At 42.1% G+C, this 22,060-nt stretch overlaps 1 protein-coding gene across 1 annotated transcript in view; it reads right to left on the bottom strand.

Annotated features, from left to right (window-relative positions):
* The window catches only part of rtn4r (reticulon 4 receptor), a 46,367-nt gene extending 28,243 nt beyond the window's left edge, over positions 1-18,124 (bottom strand). The window contains exon 1 of the mRNA XM_022752823.1: positions 17,576-18,124. Within this exon, the coding sequence (XP_022608544.1) occupies positions 17,576-17,597 (22 nt within the window). The 5' untranslated portion in view covers positions 17,598-18,124. The remainder of the gene's footprint in view (positions 1-17,575) is intronic.
* Positions 18,125-22,060: the final 3,936 nt, after the last annotated feature.

Raw genomic sequence — 22,060 nt, forward strand, 5'->3', positions numbered from 1 at the left:
CAGGCTCCCCACCATTCATCTTCTTGCTGCCATCATCAAGTCAATTAGCCCAGTCAATATGCTGTGTCAGTTATTACCCACATTATACCATAGGTAAATTACTTCTATGCAGTGCAGACACCTCTATCAGCCTGACACCAAGGTCAAGGCATTTGGACGGGCATCAGGACGACAGATTGACAGCCTCACTTTGGTGATTCATGTGCACTTCAGTTGGGACGGTATATGGGAACAGGAATGCTGCATAGGAGGCATCGTGACATGAAGATAGTTCATTCTAAAGTTGAAGTAAAGACCCCCTATGCACAGAACAGAACAGCATTAGTATGTATGCTTCCCCTCTCCTTCTCTGTCGCTCTCAGTTCCTGGAGTTTCTCTACAGCAGTTTGATCTTCTGTGCCATCACCAGCCCTGCTACATCATCTTCCAAGATCCTTCATTCCCTGTTTTATCTTAAACATGCTATGGCAGTGACAGTGATGCCGCACTGGGGGAAAAGAGCAGCTGAAATCTTCTTCTGAGGAGCCGAGGAAGCTGCTGTGACACTCGATCTCTTAACATTTGTGCTGCCGGCTGGCTCCACAAGGAGAAGGAAGAAGGATGTACGTTGCTGCCGAGGGGACACGGTTAAAATTTACTACAAGTTTTGAGATACAAACACAGCAGGGGGAAGAAACTTTCAAAGAAGCGCAAGGCCAATGAAATATATGCGGAGCTGGGGTGACAGAGAGAGACAGGGTTTTGTCTTTCAGTCGCAGCACCAGATGTGTGTTTTGTTGTGGGGTGTCAGTCAATCCAGAACAAAGTATTTCTATCTCCCTGCTGAACAGTCTATAGGAAGCCCGCACTGACTTATATGGACTTTATTTAAAACCCCTATTTGGTATTCAGAACGAGCTACACTTGGCTTGACTCTTTCTAATTTCCACACCACATTTGGGAGGCAGCATTGCCTCATCAGAGGCTCATTTTTTTTTTAAACAAACTGAGCGAGGGAACAGCTGCAAGTCTGGAGTTTTTGTTGCCGACATGGAAAACAGTCATTAAAGCAGTTACTTGAAGTGTTTGTGGAGCCCCATTTTGCGTGCCAATGAAAAAAAAGCATTGTCACCTGGGAATCCAGCAAATTCACAGAAACCTGCTCGCCCTGGTAAATATTGAAATTCAGTCTTATTAGAGTGTTATTAGGTTTAATACCTGTAGCCATCGACGAACATTTAAATAACAATTTCTCTAAACAAGCAAGAAAATAACAATATGGCTCAAAGTGTCCCATTTTGCATGACTCAAATTTCATGCACATCTTATCTTATTCCAGCTGAATGTTAATAAACCTGACAGCACCGTGACTGAAATGCTAAACCTGAAACTACTGCTTGTGCGCTTTAAAAAGAATGTGTGTCACTTGTTTTCTCTATAATCAGCCAGAATTTATAAGAGTCTATCAGTATTTGACATCTATGGGAATGGGATTTATTATGGGTTCACATGATTTGGTTTAATGCAATCAAATGTAGACAGCAGCAGAGTGAATTAGAGGGAAAATATGACCTGAGATGCTGCAGTTGATGAGAGATGTTGTCTTTCATGCAGATCAGTGTTTCCAACCTGCATGCCATCTTCCTTTTTTTTTCTCTTTCTTTTTTCCTTCCTTCTCTCCTTCCTTTGTGTCTCTGATATTTTAGGTTCATTTCAGTCGCATTGCATTTTAATTTGGGCTGGCATCCTTGAAATTAAAGGAAGATAAAAGGGAAACTGGTGCTATGTTAATATCTCTTTGAAGATGGAGTCAATCTGGCAACAGAATGCCTAGCCCTTATTTTCCCTTCCCTTTCCCCTCTTCCTGTATTGAGCACAGTGGATAAGAGATAACTGCAGACTCAGCTTAGCAACAGCTTACCTTAGGTGGAAGAACTCTTAAAGCCCTCTGCTTTCATCTTGCTCCTTTTGGCAGAAACCAGTCTTTGTTTTGTCTTTTTTAATCTACATCTGGACACTGAATATTTACCTTTTGTAATTTCTGCTTATTCCTACATCCTTCCCCACAGAGAGACACGGGCTGCACCTGTCTGGCTGGATTTTCAAAGGTATAGATTAACCTCCACCACAGTTTAGATGATGGGTGTGTGTAGGTATACTGTGTGTGTATATCAAGTAGGGGGAAGTAAAGCACTCTGCTCACGGGCTGCAGGCTGTTGCCAACCACTGTTTCTGGAATAGTGGCTGCACAGTAATGATGCCTTCGTGTGTGCAGTCACAGCCATTATGCGAGTCCTTCATGCATTTAACCTGCATAATCCACCATTAGCATTGCAGATAATGAAAATGTTATAAAGTAGAAACAACCTGGTGGATTGTGGCGCAAAAACTCAGTTAATCGCCAGACTATTTTATGTAAATTCTGATGATGTAACCTATAATTTTTTTCCCCAAGAGTTTCTCTTGAGGACTGCCTCAAAGTGCAGCAGAGTTTCAGCAAATACTACATCTGTACTGCTTCCTATCACTTCCTCAAATGCCTAATTCTACTGTTTCTCCACCTTTTACAGTATGAATACTGCATGAAGTCAAGTGCTTAGAAGTTGATTCCTCTCCTCTAATAACCTACTCTCATTCGTAAAACAGTTTCTGCACCTCTTTGTTTCATTACTGACATGGATTTTTTTTATTTCCTGCCGATCCTCGAGGGCGGCTTTTGAACTAAAAAGTGTGAAGTATGAGAAGCAATCCGCCCAAGTTTTGATGACACCCATATCAGCACTCTGCACCCAAGCCTCCATTTTGTCTTGTGTGAGAGCTGGCGAACATGTCACGCTGCAACTTTAATACCCAGTTAATTACTCTCATCTTGACCTGCTGGTAAAATGAGCCTGGCTGCCACTGCCGCCCATGTTTCTGTTATCTGTGCAAAAATGCATTAGCGTGTGTCCCCTTTAATGGCTTTAATTAGTCGTGAACGGAGCTGATTCTCCTGTTAAGTGGATGAGGATTCGATACTGTAATACAGTCCCAATATGCTCCAGCTCTATCTCATTGAGAAGGACGTGCACAGGAGGATAGTTTGCACAGCAATGACAGAGGGCGGGCTGGATAAACCCATTCAGTAATAAAGAAGGTATTGCACACTCCTGAACTATATCAGGCAGCACTCACTCACTGCTCTGATATGAAAAGGACATAATTAGAGTGCCGCTGCACCGACAGAGGAATCCTTATACGGGAGTTGTTTCAATGTCAGTTACATAATGTTAAAAGAAAGTTTCCGCCGGAGCAGATGAAACATCAACAGGGGTCTTACAGTCTGCAGATGGAAAGGGAGTCATCTTCCTGTCATAATAAAGTAAACATATCCTTGGAATGAGTGAAAAGAAATATGCAGCAAATACAGAAAAACTGGGAAAAATAACAGCAAATGCTACAATAAGCCTGTTTTCTCTAGTCATTCAAGAAAAAAATAGATGTCTGACATGATATTGCCAACACAAACACATCATTGTTATTTCAGCTTTAGCTGACAATGTTTGCCCAATAAACGCTTTCCCAATAAGAAAAATAAATAAAAAAAACCCTGCAGATTCAGTAAATGAGGCCACTTTGAGGAAGAGAGGCCCATAAAGTCCGTGACAGTAAACCATATCTGCTTTCATCCGCTCTTCTGCAATAAAGTTTCCAGTCTCTAGTCTCTCCATTTGCTGAGTAATGCCTTGCCTGGCATCGGTGAGGTGCAGTGCTCTCACACATGGAGGAAGCTAATGGCTGTTTATGGTTTCTAATGCGTGATGCTATATAGCTTTTGAAATAACAGGTCTCTATTACGACATGCGCAGACAGAATCCGCTGACGGGAAGTACTGTGACACCGCAAGTGACCTCCTAGAATTTCCTAATGTATTTGTCTTAATCTGTTTAATAAGTGGTCGTTAACAGAACAGTGCTTTTATGAACCTGGAGGAGATGCTCATAGTTTCAATAAGCAATTAAGAAGCTCCAGACAGGAATCCTCAAAGTTTGTATCCGCCTAAATTCCCCAATCAATAATCAAGAAGAGGTATCAAGGGGTTTCAACAGCTGATTTCAACCGCGATATAACGGGGATTCTATCAAAAGTTGGGCGTAGGTTTGCATGTGGACGGTAGGGACGCATCCCTACCAATATTTTGGGAGGACAGAATTTTCCTTAACAATATTTGAGTGAACTTGTGCCCTCCAAGAGGCTATATCTCCAAGACGACCGATTTTAGGCATGCTAGCATTTGATTGGCTGAAAGGGCGGGGACTATCTGGAGGCTCACGTCATGTACAAATATCGCACTTACTGTCAGACACGGAGGAGGCGAGAGTGGATCAGTGTGCTGACGGTAAGTTATCAGTGCTGTCAGTCCACAACTCAAGGATGGGCGAAAATGTAGTATTTCTTATGACTCCCTGTCCTCTATTGCCTGATCTGCACAGGGGACATAACTTCATTCTGTCCAGTGCAACACATGTTGTACTTCGTAGATATCATGCCACCAAAAATTAGAAGGGACATTAGGAGCTACTTCACAATCCAGAGTGTAAGTAATATGAAGTAATCTAACTAGCCAGCAGCCACATTGATTTAAGATGAAAACCTGCTGGCTGGCGAACGTCACCACTCTCACATTATTAGATTGTCAACACTGATGTGTCACTGGATTGACAGCATTTTACTGTTGTAGCTGGTCAAGGTGGAGCTAGTTTTAAATGTGAAATAGAGGGAAAAGGTGAAGTGTAACACTGGTAATACAACTGAATATAAAAATGTTGATGTTGGATGCAAAAATGCAAAAATATAGTTTTTCTCTCTTTTCCGTTAAAGTAATTTCCTACTGTACTTTCTTTTAGTCTTTGACCTGTTATTGGGTATAGTTTTTATTTAAATGTAAATACAAATCTTTTATATGTTAATAAACCATTCTCTTTGAAGTGGTGGTGGGGTTGCTGTGTCTCCACCAATGTTGAGACCAAACCTACGCCCCCTTGCTTCTTGAAAACACATTGTGCCACCTCTGTGGAAACAATCTGAATTAAATCAGAATTTTTCAAAGATAACAATGAGAAGAAAAAACAAAGAAAAAACAATCATAATTCTGTTGTATACTTCAGAATATTTTGAGGTATGGAGCAATTTACAATATTCAAACCATGTCTTTGCTGTCAGCGTTTTCTACCTTCAGAATTACTACTAAAAACTAAAAACTAAAAACTACTGAATGAAAACCATTGATAGTAAAGTCTTTGGATCATCCTTCGTAACCCGAGTATCAGGGACTTTTTTTTTTCCGGAAGGACATGTTGCTTTTCAGTTGTGAGAGCTGGATACCTTGAGCAGCAAAAAAGCAAAATTCTTTTCACTTCTATTTTATTGTGATGGACAGCAGATATTTCCACTGCATGACGTATGCAGCCTCAGTGGACATGTGTTACTATATTCACTTGACATTTCTATTTAAATGCATACATGGAAATATTTTCTGCTTTTACCTCAATTTTCTTTTTAACTGATTTCTACATTTATTTATAAAGGATAATCATGCAAACAGTTTCTGCTTTGTAACTATTTAACTAACATATTGCACATTAGATTTGCATTCATGATATTGATTGTGATGCATCCTTGTACTCTCTTATTATTCTATTAAAGTGTATGCATGTACATTTTTATACTAATTTTTGTTCTTGTGCTGGTTCTTGGAATAGCTCTAATGCAGAAATATGTATGTTAGAGGACTTTCTTGACCTCTTTATACTTTATATTTATATACAGTGAGTTCCAAAAGTCTGAGATACTTCCCCATGAATGGGATGATTGCTCTGTGGTGTAATTGATTTTTAAAGCACCTCCTGTCTATGACTGACTATGTATAATAGTGGTAGTTTCTGATGGTTTTATATTGAACATGATGATGTTTGCAGAAAGACATTTAATGAGTAAAACGATTGCATTAGAGATACAACTGTTCTCCTTCATTCCGGTGTTAAAGGTCCAATATTATATAAAGTGCGATTACCATGTCTTTTTTGATTATAAAGCAGCTCTAGGTTCTATATTAATATTGTTAAGTATCAAAGCAAACAGAGAAATGTACACAGCCCATTATTTAGAAGCAGAGCCTGAAAACTAGCAGTCAGGACTTCTGTAACTTTGTGATGTCACAACAAAGCAGTCACCGCTCTCAGCCATGCCCCAAGACCCACCCACCTGCACCCACCATCCAACCTTGCAGGATTTAGTTTCTCTGAATATTTACCTGAAATCTGCTATTTTTTTAGTCAAACACTCAGAAAACAATCAGCCAATCAGAAGAGAGGTTTTTGATTGAAAAGCCAGAGAGAGGAGATGTTAAACTACATTGAGATGATTTTTGGTACGTAACACCACAAATATCTTCTTATGGATCAACACTTGAAGTTAAACACAGGAAAAGTGTAAAATATGGGACTTTTAATTTATGATTGAAAACCCTGAAAATCAAGGTTGTTTAATGAGATGACAGACCATTCATCAGATGTCTCAAAAATGCATTTTATGGTACACTGGGCTGTTGACATCAGATCTATTGACTTTCCAGAAGGAAAAGATGTCTGTGTCTTCACTAGTGGAATTCCTCGGTATGATTTTGAGCTGCTGATCAGATTATGCAGAGTTTTTAGCCCTAAATTCAGCGTCATGCTGGAGCAGGCAACAATAAACAAGAGGAAAACCTGGAGAGGCTCAGGTGTCTTTCACTTGGAGGGGATGGTATACCTATTTCATGGCTTTTTCTCCGGAGTTAACTGTGGGAGATGGGGATGTTACATGCACTCACCCCTCCTGAAAATCAGGTCCGCCTCTTAAACCTTGTGTGAGTCAGCAAGCAGCGGGAGGATGGTGGTGCTGGTGGGGTTCTAGCAGTCAGTGTGTGTTTGTATGTGCATGCGTGTCTAGCTCATCCCGCTGAAGTGTGTATGAGCTGAGACGAAAAAGTGGAGGAAGAGCGCACACTCTTTTTCTCTCTCCTGTCTCATATTTCTCTGCGGTGTAATGTGCCACCTATTCATGCGATGCCTTTTAAAGGCATGGTGGGAATCGCTTCACAGTCAGGCACGAAACTCAATATGCTAATGCCTTCCAAGGGAGCGATGGAGGGGGAGAAAACATAACCTGTCAATTACCCGCGGCAAAACCACTGAAAGATTTATTGAAAACCACCAGAAATTTCAACAAGACAAAAGAGCTTAAATATGCAATAGATCAAAACACAAGCCACCAGTTGTTTGAGTAATTAGAAAATCATGTCAGTACAATTAACCTCCTCTGACTTAATGGCATCAAGTTGAATTGCATTACGTTTAAAGAAGCATATGGCAATTGTATCTTCAATTAATTCTTGAAAGTTCCAGGTGGAAATTTGCAGCTTTGATTTATGCTAACAGAGAAAAAGCTTCATCTGTCAAAACTCATTATCCAAACAAGTGGAGCGGGGTGTGTACTTTTGATGAGAGATGGAGATGGAAAGACAAAAAAACCAAAAAAAACAACACATCACAGATACACCATGCATCTGGAAGGCACCGCTGTAATCGCCTGCTTCCTTCCGGTGGCGGCACAAATTGTCACCCCCATGAGTATCTGTTGGCTGAGGACCGAAAGTCGCCACAGCGGGACCATCAGAACTGGTATCAGACTATTTTTCGTTTCTCACAGACATCATCAAGACCTCCTCAGCGTAATTTGTTTACAGCTCGGAGATGGAGTGTTGGCAGTGCTCATCTTCCTCACTGGAATAATTGCTGTGATGACAGGCTTTGCTGGGAACACGTACAGGCATGTGAAAACAAGCACCATTCCCGATTAGAGGTTTTGGAAACCGAGCCAGGGTTTGGCGTTGTCCGCGGCAGCGACATATCCCCCGTACAATCTTTTCTGAATGTCAAAGGGATTTAATGGGAATTTTTTTTTTTTTTTTTTTTTTTTTTACACAGGTCTTCTGCCTGCTCTAATGCGCTGACAGCCATGTCGAAATGCTGCACTGCAGGATCTACATGCTGTTGCTTCAATCCCGCACAGTGCCCAGATATAGTCATCTGCAATATTTTCAGATGGGTACATTTTCATTCTGAGTCTCTACCACTGATTGATGTAACATATTAGAAAGAAGAAAAAAAAAAACATCTATATTTGCTTTGCTGAACACCCACTTTGAATCTTTCTTGGGGAAAAAAATCATCCAGGGAACAGGGAGTGATGCATTTTGTGAGGCTAGCAGCAGCATTGATGGGAATAAAGACTAAAACGGGGCAGTTATCATGATCACTTGTTTGCCACCATATGGCAGAGCAGACAAGGATCATTACACACAACTGGAAACGATACTTTAAGAAAGAAAGGACAAAGATTAAGATTTCAAACCACCATCTAGAAACAAGGGGAAAACTAAGTCGACATACTGCATACAAAGGTTCATGACCTGGGCTTTGGATGACATTCTGGTTCATGAGAACTTAAATGGATGACATATGGTCCAGTATTCCATGTGAACCTCATCAGAGGAGGAAAATCCATGTCGGGCACTCTCCCGCTGTAGCCACGGGATCCATGCTGAACCCCCCACCCCACTCCACCCCACCCTCCATCATCATCCCTCCCTCCATCTTCCCATCCCTCCCCTGCTGCTTCCCCTGAGCCAGCAGATTACAGATATCATTATAATGGACGTCCTGGCAGGGTAGCTGCGGTCACATTTAATTTGCCGTGGTCTGATATCTACACAAGATAATCAGCATTTACACCTGAGAGTGAAGACAGAAAGATGAGCGACAGTGTGTGTCTGTGGGTGAAACGGTAATAGAATTAGAAGAGAGCGACCAACACGTTTGTGAGAGGGGTAAGAGAAAGCAAGAAGGAAAGATTGTAAAGAATCAGAGGGAATATGTATTCAGGCACACACAATCCACAGGGACAAAAGGAGAGTGCCAATGAAGCACACTTGTCAGATTTGCATTTTAATAAGAATAACCTACTTTGGGCCCCTGAGATGACTGAGAGCAAAACCTGATTCATATGGACGTCCCTGAACACAGATGTTACATTTTAGCTTGGGGAGCGACGCCTTTCCTTCATACTGTATTTTGCTTATAAGGGCAGCCTCATCCAATTACATGCAAATAAGCAATAGTTATTTCAAAGTGAAGGTTGTGTGGCGCTCTGATTGTAGCCGACAAGTGGGATCGCCATTGATTCCACTTACATGCTTGTGGATATGTTTAGAAAAGTCTTACTTTGCTCCTGCAGCAGTTACAGGATTATGCATTTCCTGCTCGACAAATCCTTTTACCCCCACCTGCAATTGAGGACATTGATTTGTGTATGAAAGGAAGTTATATCTGCCACCTAAAATTTGTGGAATTCTTGTGTAAAGCCACCAGAACAGGTATATATTATATGTTTAGCACCTACGGAATGAGCTTTCACATCTACAACAGATCAATTTCCCCTGAGCCAGGGAGTGACGACCTATTTCCTTTGAACGGCTCCCCATACATATTTCAGCTGTGAACTACCAACCAAGCTCACAGAGAGAGGCACATCACTGTTGTGGATGTATTGCAATGTGACTGTATGAAAGTGCAATTTGTCAGCGACTTTGTGCACGGCTTTGTTCTAGCTCAGTCTTTGATGGAAGTACGGCACCATGTAAAATTCAGGAATCTATCTATCTATCTATCTATCTATCTATCTATCTATCTATCTATCTATCTATCTATCTATCTATGAGGAATGAGGAATGAGGAAACAATGAGTTAAAGACATATTTGAGACAACATGATTTGTGTCTGGCAAATAATACCACCCTATTGGTTTGGCTGATCTTTTGTTATATTTATTTAAAGGTCCCATATTTTACACTTTTCTGGTGTTTTATTTGAAGTGTTGATCCATAAGAAGATACATTTGTGGCTTTAAGTACCAAAAACTATCTCAGTGTAGATGTACATCTCCTCTCTGAGGCTTCTCTCTGGAGCTCTAGCAGCAACGCATCTGTCAGCCAATCAGAAGAGAGGTGCTCTGAGCCTCTTTTTTGATTGGCTGATTACGGCTGTTTTCTGATTGATCGAATAAAAATATAGCAGATTTCAGGTAAACACTCAGAGAAACCAAATCCTGCAATGTTGGATGGTGGGTCCAGGTGGGCCATGATAGGGCACGGCTGAGAATGCTTTGTTGTGACATCACAAAAAAAGTTACGCTCAGGTTCTGAATACGTTTGTACGTGGACTGAGCGCTTTGATACTTATACACACTATACTACAGCACCTAGACCCGCTTTATAATCAAAAAAGACATAAAAATCTCACTTTATACTATAAGGGACCTTTAAGTAGATTTTAGGATGTAATAGTAGAGTTCGGATGCCAGAGAGATGGATGGTAATTCAGCATTCTATTTAATTTATGGTTTGGCTAGCCTTTCTTTGAGTGAGCCACCCTCTCAGTCATTAAATGGGTTCCTTACTCCATCATCTCAAGGTGCTTTTTTTGTCTATCCCACACTGCAGAACCACCTTTAGAAAGCTTGCTAAAATATGCAGTCTCTGAATTCAGTATAGTAGTTGTCCTTCACATAAAAAACCCATATCAGCAGCAATTTATGCAAGTCACAGGATCCTTCTGAAGTTTTCCTTTAGAACTTTGCCTTCAGTGAAGATGTATAACAACGAGAATAAGATCCAACAATGCATACAGTACAGAAAGGTGACCCCCCCCTCCTTGGCTTAAGTGCCTCAATGACGGCCGTGCCAGGGATTGAGAAAGACGCCGCATCAAAACACCAACTCCCATCTGTCGAGTCTGCAAACTAATCACAACGATGGGCACACTCACACAGGATGATCAGAGGGATTCATAGGGAGTCCATTTTGCGTCACTAACGCTAATGAGATCGGCGTGGCTAAAAATACCAGAGAATATTTATGCATCCATGAGGGAAAAAAAAAAACGTAGGTTCTTCTTCCCCTTCTTATTCCAGATATCGTCCCTCTGAAGAATTCAGTTAAACATTTGACATTCGTCCTGCTGTTAAAAGCTCAGCAGCCAATACTGACTGCGTGCAGACTTCAGATCAGGTCATAATGTCTGCATAATGTGGCTAATTTTATCAAAATGAAGCCAAGTATCGATGGACCTGCCTCTTTGCTATCATCAACCTCTCTGCTGTGGATCTACCATAACAGAATTGTTGTAAAACTGTATTGTGTATAGACTGTATAGACATATACAATCATTAAAACAACAGTCCCAAATATGACTTCTATGCCTTTTTTTTATATCACAGCCTCTGAATCAGCAGCTTTTGTTGAATGTGAAACCAACAGCATCCAAGGTTTTTAGACTGTTGTGATGTATGTATGAATAAAAAGGGACGTGTAGGACGTATCATAGAAACCCAGTCATTAATAAAAGGCCGACACCTGAGTTCTATCTATGCTCCATCTGTCCACATGAGTTCTGGTGTTTAACCCTCCCCCCCTGACACCGTGATCAGTGACATTGTACTCATGCTCACGTCTTGGATCAGTCAGCTACTTTATCTGTCTGAGTGACACTACAGCCTGCGAGAAGAGGAGCGGAGCATAGGGTTGACTTATAAGGATGACAACGGCTCCATTCATGCGTCTAATTTAAGAGCGACTTCTGCTCTGTCTAATTAATAATTTACCAGGCCATCAGTCAGCCTCCCCATTGTGGTGTAATCAGCGTCATCAGTGTTCAGGCAGCTCGCTGCATTCTTTTCGCATCTACAGCAGGATTAGAACAACCACGCAACTTTCACGGATACCCGGACAGAGAATCGGGCAATCGTGAGTTCCAGATTGAAAGATGACACTGCGCGGTGGAGTGAGAGAGATGGGCAGCGTGTTTGACAGATTAGCCAGATCTGCTTATGCATGCAAGGAGCTGCAGGCGTATAAGGTTATTGCCATGTTAAAGGAATCAACAGATGCATATTCAATCCCTTGGGAGCGGTGGTGGTGGTGGTGGGGGGGGGGAGGGGCTTTCGTGTGTCTTGCTGGCTCAGTTGGTTGGTATGTATCACGACTCTTTTGTGAACGCACCTCTGATGCAACCGCATACTGAGGGCAACATTTTTTCAAGAGTTGGGCTTGGAGGCACATTGGAGGGTTTGCTCTGTCATGTGTAGGCACCTTTAAAAGATTATGATACAGTATCAGGGGATTTTTGTAAAAAGACATAAATAAATCCCCCCATAAAGACTCCTCCCGCCTCACTGTACCCTAAAGTTGCGTAACGCCAATTCATCTGGTCCTCCCTCTTCTCCCGTATCCTCCTCAATACAAGAGCCAACACTTTGTTATTTTTTTTTATTTTAGGAGTGGAGGGGAGGGGGGGTTAGCATCTACACCGTGTTTTCTGCTCGTTGTCCCTCCAAATATTCTGACAGTACAATAATAACCCACAAAGAGGATTAAGAACTGGTAATCTGGGGGAATAGTGTATTCCATTTCTACTGCTTTCTGTATATTTTTTTTTCGCCCCTTAGCTTCCTCTGTATAAACAAATAGAATTTTACTCGTTTATCCACTTAGTTCCTCTGTCTTGCTGATTAGCAGTGAAGGGCTGGGAGACTGGGATAACCTAGAGCGGATGGTTCCAAGGATATCTGAGGCCAGCATGCCTGTGTGTGTATCAGTGGGAATCTGCGTGTGTGTGTGTGTGTGTGTGTATGTGTGTGTGTGTGTGTGTGCACACGTACTGTATAAACAAATGCAGTGCTACTTGAAGGGCGCGGCCAATTAAAAGAAGCCCCTGAAGGAGTGTGCTCATCAGGATGCAGTGAACATAGCAGATCCACTCTCAGATAGCCTGCTGCAGTCTGTCACTGTAACTAAGGCATTAATATCGCCACAGCTCTGTAGCATAAAATATTGACATCTTCATCCTATAAGACTTTGAGCATTTAATAACAAATATAAATACAGGGGCCCACAGGATCACTAAACAGTATGGAATCCAAAACATTTCATGTTTGAGGCACAGTTTCTGCACAAACTCTTGTATCTTGTATGAGCTGAGAGTGATAATACAAATATAGTCCTAATTCAAAGGTCCCATATAGTGTAAAGTGAGATTTTGATGTCTTTTTTGATTATGAAGCAGGTCTAGGTTCTATATTAATACTGTGAAAGTATCAAAGCGCTCAGTCCACAGAGAAACACACACTGCCTGTATTCAGAAACTGTGCTCTAAGATGAGCCATCACGACTTCTGTAACTTTGTGATGTCACAACTAAGCAGTCACACCATCTAACCTTGGAAGATTTGGTTTCTCTGAGTGTTTACCTGAAATCTGCTGTATTTGTATTAGATCACTCAGAAAACAGTTGGCCAATTAGAGGAGAGGTTCAGAGCCTGCTCTCCTCTGATTGGTTCACAGACCTGATTTTACTAGAGCTCCAGATAGAAGCCTGAGACAGGAGATGTAAAACTACTTGAGATGGTTTTTGGTGCTTAAAACCACAAACATCTTATGGATCAACACTTCAAATAAAACATTGGAAAAGTGTAAAATATGGGACCTTTAACTAAATTAAATCATCATTTGAAATCCAAATTTTACACAATTTTATAATATAAAAAAGTGTAATCAAAAGTCCATAAAATGGCTCATTAGACTGTAATAAAATGTGAAACTCTGTTACTTTATATCGATGATGTGCAACATTAGCACAAAGGCTGTCATGCACAACATAACATTTCTAATAATTACAGGTAAAAACTTTGTATATTTGTATTCAACAACAGCAGAGCTTAGAACATCCAGTAGTGCATTGCTTGAGGAGTTACACTGTGGATATATTTAGAAGGATTAAAACTCGTTTTTTGAAGGAAGTTTTAAACACCATTACCCCACAGTTATTACACTATCTGTTGCTAAGAAACTTTAATGATGAATCAGGGTGAACGGGTGAACGTGTAATTGGATGGGAATGTTATTGACTTGCGAGAGAAACAAACAGATTCTGTCGTTATGGAACAAAAAAATGCAGTATTTTGCAGGTTTTACAAAGACAAAGTGGAACCAAGGCTGAATGCCTGCTTTTGACTTCAGTGAAGCTACACTAAACTACCTTTTGTATTTACCTTGTTGTCTACTGATGCCAGTGGCAACCCAGAACACAGCGCTGACATGTGGCTGTGCACAACTGAACTGCCTTCTGCAGACAAACCACATGTTGAGCTCATGATGACAGTGCTGACCCCTGTTGACCCCCCACTAAAAAAGGGGGCAATAACCCATCTGTGACCTTTATCGACCTCTGTTGGTGACCAGAAGGGATTGCAACAACATTAACAGAACTTATCATCTTCCTCCTCCCGGAGCTGCACAGATCTCTGGCACAGATAATGAGGCTTATTAGTCTTCATAGTTGAAAGGTCTTGCTCATAGCACCGTCCTCAATTGTTAAAGAGTTGGAAAAAAGTTAGTAAATGAGACCGGGGAGACTGGGAGTGTGTTGAAATTCAAGCTGAAAACTAGAAATGAAAGCCAGAAATCTGTACACCTGGCAGACTGATCAGTGAGTCAGTTCTATTGATCAGCAACCTTCTCAGCTACAGATATATGATTTCATTTTGTGCTATAGGGATGTTAAATTCCTACACATTTCCCCTTGAATACCTCAAGAGAAGAGTTGTGCTTTCACTGGTCTCACTGCTGACTTAAACAAACCTCGACATGAGCTGACAGGAATGTAAATATCGCTCAATGCAGAGCTGCTAATTCTTTTTTTCTCTCTCTCTCTTTCATTTTGCTGCAGCTTTCATGCGGCTGATATCCTGACATGTGATGAAAGACACTGACTGGAGGACGCATGGGTGGCAAGTCTGACAAACAGCAGGCATGATAAGTTGCATAACCTTCACACTTCTCCATTTCGCATGCACTCCTTCTTTCTTTCCTTTCATTCCCTTCACTGCCTCTCCCCTTCCTCAGACCTCCCCATATACTCACACAACACTACACCCACACAATCATTATCCCTCGCATCCCTCCCTCTGTGCTTATATATACACACCCATACAGGCACAAAGATGGATCAATTTCACATTCCCTTTCAGGATGCGGAAGATGCCATGTCTCATTGTCAGTTTATGGCATGATGTTTGATTCCACCTAATGCCGCTATGCAAATCAGCTATTGTTATTCGTTTTTTTGTGTGCCAACTTTTTTCTTTATGGCTTTATATTGTTATAAACAATTATCTCGCCACCTCAGATGCTGCATCTTGTAACCTATTTTTGAAAATAGGGCAGGAGTTTTTTGGCAGGGTACCGCCAAAACAATAACAAAGTTAACTAATTGAAAAAATGCCCTCATTGTGTAGTGGTTTAAAACTCCCGAAGAGAAAGCTTTCAGTTCCACCATAATGGTTTTATCCATTCATTTGGGCTTTATTGGCTTTGCTTGGCAGTAGACAGGGAGCAACGGCACCCCCGAGCAACAGCTTTCCCACAGAGGCATTTGATCATATGCTGACTGGGTGAAAAAGAGTGTAAATTAAAGTCCCACCTCACTCTGACACTTTAAACACAAGACACGACAGGCCATATTTTCTCCGCCAAATCAGGAGCCTGAGAGATGGATACCAATTATAATTGCAGCAGGGAAAAAAAAAAAATCAGACATAGGTGTGTGTCAGGAGCCTGGTGCTAAATCACACTAGCAGTTGGATGATGAAAACCTGCCTGTAGGGTCTGTGGGACCCAGAGCCATTCTGTGCCAATGAAGGGGTGTGCACTTGAATTTGCATCATCCTGTGACATATCAAAGAGAATGCACAAGTAGATGTGCCTCTTTGCATTTCACAACCAGGAAAATCAAAGTTACTCTGTAGGCCCACAATAATCTGTGGCTGTCTTACCATAATCCTGCAGTTTTAGCCAAGTAATGAACAACGTGAGGAAGAAGGGAGTGTGTGCAGCGTGTTGCATAAGGGTGTGTGTGTGTGTGTGTGTGTGTGTGTGTGTGTACGTACTTGTTATTGTCACCTCTTTGGGACCTTTTCTGGTATAAACACTGACCTTGTTGGGACCTCTAGTCCTCATGGGGACCAAAGCCAGATCCTGATGAGGCAGGTCATGGGCAAAGTGTGAATCGAGGTTAGGTTAGGTCGAGAGATAAGGTTAGGCATGTAGTGTTTGGGGGGAGTGTGTGTGTGTGTGTGTGTGTGTGTGTGTGTGTGTGTGTTTGGGGGGGGGGGGGGGGGGGGGGGGGGGGGGCGCTAAAATGAATGGAAAACAATGCACCGTCTTAACAATGATGGCTGCACAAACTTGAGTGTGTGCTGAGGCGGTGTGTGCAGGGGTGGGTTAGGGTGGAGATGAGGGTTTTCCACCAGCTCTTGATGGAACAAATTGGATGTTGCATACATGCACTTATCTAATCACGGTGCTGCTTATCAAGCATAAGACGCCATGTCCCTGTTATCCTCTCCGCATTAAACACATTAACACAAAACAGGAAAAGGTACGATCAGACCTGCAGGGAGGGAACACGCGCACTGACATGCCAGGTGCTTCCTCCTCGAGCCAGCAATTCGTGCATGCACCGCGCACACACAATACAACACACGCACGCACGCACACAGCCTAAGGCATAGCCTCCTCCTACCAAGAAATGAAATAATTTTCAGCCTTTTTTTTCCGGCGGGAATGGGAAGAGCATTCCTGTCCTCATTAGAATAGCAAGTCAAGTCGGTGAAAGCTACAAGGCCCCAATTTTCCTGTAACTTCGGCGGCACCCTGAGTGGGACGATGCCACAAAAACAACAATTACAAGCCAAGGTTCTGGAGCGTAGATCGGTATTATTGGGCCGCCAAGCGGGCCATCTGCAGACTTCATCAAACGCTTCCAGCCTCTAGACTGGGCTGAAGCGGATGCGCGGGTTAAGTTGCGATATCATGCAGAGCATATTGACCAGCACAAACACTTACATGGCCTCTAACTCTCTCTCTCCCTCTCTCTCTCTCTCTCTCACACACACACACACACACACACACACACACACACACACACACACCAAACACTAACACACAAACAGGCACGCTTGCGCACCGGTACACACAATGGCACCTACAAGGAGAGACAGAATAGTGGGGGCACGCGCAAAATCTGCTCTGAATTATGACTCAATTAAGAGCCACTGAGTCAAGGTCGTTTACAGGCGCAATTTCCATAACTGATCCTGACTCTGCTTGTTAGTCCGCTCCAAAAAGAGAAAAAAAATCAAAGAATACTTTGTTACTGTGCAGATTAGATGTAGGTTTTTGGCGCATATTGTCAGTCATGTACCAGTTTAACCAAATCCTGGAGGAGCTGGCAGAGTAACTCCAATTAGGACATGTGATTTATCTTTAGCTGTGTCTGTTCTCCACAGAGCAGCGACTCTGCCCGATGTGGATTTTTATCAGTGCGCAGTAACCCAGCAGAATCCTCCTGTCTGCTTTATGTGAAAACTTTACAAAGATGTCCTATCGTCTAATGTGTACTCACCATCAATAATGACGGTCTTCATGATTTTGATGGGGGTGAAATCCAGGAGCTGTATAAATCCAAGTGGAATGAATCCCCAGCGCGCGCGCAGACAGATAGGATATCCGCTGTTTATTGCAATTTGTGGGTAATTGCAAATCCAGTGCACGGTGGGAGACGGACAGACTACAGCAACCCCGGCACCCTTCAAACTTTAGCCGTAGGTCTTCCCGAGTGGGGAGCCACGTCTCCGGCTGCACCCGAGCTCAGTCATTTGGACGAGGGATTCAAAAAACTGTCAGCAATAAACATCCAAATTGGGAATCAAAAAGACTCGACACACCAGTCGACACCTCCCCAAAAATATAGGACGCGCAAACAGCTCCGGAGAAGAGCTCAAAGTGTTAACGCAGAAAGTGGAGATTCAACGACACGGGCGAAAACCCAGGGTTTGATCCATCTTTTGAAATCGCAGCACATATCCAGTCCGATCACTTGCCCCCGCTGTATATTTCCCAAGTACACAGAGAAAAGTGTGTGGTGGATGCGCACGGATGTCGGCCGCACTGGTGCGCGTCAGTGTGCTTTTGCCACGGGGAGGTGGAAAGGGAGGGCGGGGCAGCGAGGTGCGTTTGGCGGAAAGAGAGAGAAAGAGGGGGAGAGAGAGAGAGAGTTCAGAGATGAATGTTTTATGGCTCTCTATCACGCTGCAAGAAATATTCCTTTCAAATTTCAAAGTGGGATTTTCAAGGCAAAGCAAAGTGTATTTCTTTTTATTTTTCTGGCGTTTTCTGCCTGGTTTCACGACGGGCTACCTGCGGTTATTTATAGACAATCCCTGACACAAACAAAAACATGCCGGGAAAAATCTGTCATTTTACATAACTGATGGGACTTTGAAGATATAAGAGTGAAACTGAGACTCAACGGTTTTATCCTGACAGACATTTCTTGCAGCGAAGGGCTGCACTCTAATGAATGTTTTATGTGCAGAGGGGTGGTGGGTTGGTGCTGGTGGTGGTGGCGGCGGGGCGGCGGCGGTGGTGGGTGGGTGGGTGGGTGGGGAGGAAGGTGACGTGAGGCGAATCTATTTGGATCGGACACTGCCAGGCACGCACATGCATATGAAAAAGGCCCCCACCCCAGCCCACCTCTCCCCCCCCAAAAAAAAAGACAGGCGGAGAGCCAGGCCTGCTGGTGGGACCCGCGCTTCCTCCCGGGGAATGGACAATTTGGCCACTCTGATGTTGTAGGCGGAGTTGTTAAAAACAGGCAGAAATAACAGATATCTCAGTTCTGCTTGGTTAACAGCGCAGACAGGATAACACTTTCAAACCCTTACACTAACCCGAGTCGTGGGACTGCTACTAAAATGCTCTCTTGATATTTTTTCTTTCTTTACATCAGCGGGTGTCATTTTAATTTCCCACCATAAGGTATTGCTCCTAACTTGTTATCGTCCTCAAAACAACGTAACTTAGCCCAATTATTATTTTTATCATTATTATTACTGTTATTACAGTTATTAGGATATAACACAGGTAGATTTTTTGTGTCTTCTCTCCACATGCAAAGCATAGCATGTCCTTGCAGAGAAAATGGTTGCTTAAAAACAACAACAAAAAAAACTCAGTCTATATTGAGCAGCAAAGACGCAGTCAATGCAATGCTGACTGGACCATGGACCAATTCACAGTCGGTCTGGTCTTTCAGCCATGCTGGGTTTGCTGAGACTCGGCATGGTTTTATCTTTAGGTACAACACGCCCCCTACCGGCGAACATGAGAATAGATTTCCAGCACCATGGACAGAGACAGAGAGGCCTCATCTGTGGATGATGATTCCCTGCTCGCCCTAAGAGACAAGCAAGGAATCATACTGTATAGACCATATGGGTTCGTATGCTCAGACAGGAAAAAAATCCCAGTGGAGACTAAGTTGTATAAATGTATTATATTTCCTATAAGGGAATATCTCCATCTGCTTGCTTGTACATTCATAATGAAATATAGGAAAGTTTCCAAATTTCCCACTAAATCTTTCACTTGGAATAGAAAATGGAAGTTTAGCTGCTGAATAGCGACATATATAGACAGTACTAGCTTGTGTGTATTTTGAGGCAGACTGGCACACGATCAAATGCTTACATTAATTACAATGTAGTCAGTACATAGAGACAGGAAAAAAAAAAAAGCCAAGAGATTACCATAGGGAGCAGGTGAATGGAAACCACAGCCAGGTGGGTGGTGTAGCTCAGTGAAATGGAGGTAGGCTATGTGCAGCAGGCTAATCCCAAGCTTACAACTACCACCAATATTGAATCACACCATCACAATGTGTCAGTGAGCCACTCGGCTGGTTGTTTGCTCACGGTGAAGGCCGGGCAGGGCCAGATGGCCAGTAGAGACACAGTCCAAAGCCGCCGCAGCAACCCGCTGAGAACGAGGTCACCCCGAGAGAAAAAAGGAAATGCTGTCACCTTTCACAGTTGTCTCAGCCTCTCCTGTTTTATCTGAATGCATCCATGAGGACAAAACACATGTGTCGGCATAATCCTGTCATGCATGCTGCTTGTTTGTGTGTCCTGGAGCGTACCGTAACAGGCAAAGTAGCATTTCCTGTGCTGTATTTTATAAAGAGACAATAATAATGATGACCAGTTATCACCAATAATAACACGGGACAGCATATACATGTACATGTTGCATTTTCTAGCCAGAGTATTATATATCATGCACAGAATTACAGTCTAGAGAAAATGTATTATGCAAAAACCCAGTTCTGCAGACATGTTTACGTGCAGTGAAATTACTTTTTTCTCTTTTCTTTTCTTTTTCTTTTTCTTTTTTTCTTTTGTATGTGGCAAGTAACTAAGCTTAAAACAGAACCATCATTAAATGGACAAGAGCATGAGTTGCATATGAAAAGGATCTTAATTAAGTCACAGTGTACAGTGTTGTCATGATTACAAAAATTGGCCACAACAAGGCATTCCCAGAGTATAACCCTGCCTAAATGTATCGCCAGCTTGAAAAAAACACTCATTTGGCTCATTGGTTAAGACGTCTCCCTGTGCCAGGAAGTGAAAGGTATACTGTAGTTGATTACTATACCTCCCCCAGCTCATTATACAACATGCCCACTCACTCCTGAGTCCTCCACTCATTCCATTATAGTATATCACAATAATATGTGCCAGCAAGTGAAAAGGACACAGGTAAATTGTCATGGGAGCTTGGAGGCTGGAGGCCTTCCACAACGAGTGACTGTAAATTAACTAAGGGCGGATCATTGCCATGCGAATGGGGGGAGGGGGGTAGAAAAAAAAAAAAAAGGAGATTGGGGATCTTTAATTCATGACAGTAATGAAATGAGTCAAGCTGTTGAGTCTCAAAGGTAACAGATCCACAGGCTGAGGCGCTACTATTCTTTTCATCACAAGTCTGACGGATCAAAAGGAGAACCAGGGCATAAATGACTTCCTTTGGTAATGGGAAAGTTAGTTGTCCTACTGCCACAGGAGCTGCAGTAGGACCAGTGTTAATTACACTATATGAAATGAAAGCTTAGTTGAGATTATAGAATGAAAAGGTGGAGTGTCATGCTCGGAGTTCATGTTATGTACATGTTAAAGGTCATGCAGGTTCCTTCAGGCCACTCATCCATAAATCCATTATCACTCTGGCATATTCATTTTCCTCTTGAGCATTCCTCATCTTTTCCAAGGTCCCACAGAATTTCTAAATATTCAGGAATGAATAGTAGAAAAGATGCAGACACATTCTCTGCTGCATTTGGCCATTGCTAGTCCATAACTGAGCTGGAATAGTACATTTGTCACACTGCGCAATCCGACTCATTTCACAACTTTCAAGCCAAGCACGCAGCATGGGGTGACTGGGATAAAAAAAAATGCTTGGATTTAATAAAAGGAACAAAAAAAAAAAAAAATCAAAAATCAGTGTAAGGAAAAGGAGAGAAAACGTAAATCCTCCTCAGGGAGAGAATCCCCTGCTGGATGGTTTGTGAATGTGATGATAGGTGAAACCAGTTCAGAGCAATGCTGTAATTTTATTTTATGTTTTACACAAATTGCTGGAATAAGACTTATTTTTATTGGTCTTGTGACTCAGCACCTAATAAAGAAATTGCTTGATTGTTCCTGTAGGTCACATTAAACAAACAAACATGTGCAGACACATGTGTGGTATTTAAAAATGCATCAGAAGATACAAAAACAACAAAACACATTAAAAAACACCTTTGTACAGTGGTGCAATTACGTTGTATTTATTGTATATATTGTATGTATTATTCAAAATTAATAGAACTGAGTGATTATCATTTCGATGAAGGTGACAAAATACAGAAATTACCATACAACATTGTTTTTATGCAAATTTATACGCAGGATTTTATGACTGAAATATTGTCTTATATGCATGAACATTACATTACTTTTGTTTTTTGCCAATAGGTGATCCACAAGACAAGAAAATCATGCAG

The sequence above is a fragment of the Seriola dumerili genome, unplaced genomic scaffold (genome assembly GCF_002260705.1).
Source record: "Seriola dumerili isolate Sdu_G_001 unplaced genomic scaffold, Sdu_1.0 BDQW01000177.1, whole genome shotgun sequence".
In the NCBI taxonomy this organism is placed as follows: domain Eukaryota; kingdom Metazoa; phylum Chordata; class Actinopteri; order Carangiformes; family Carangidae; genus Seriola; species Seriola dumerili.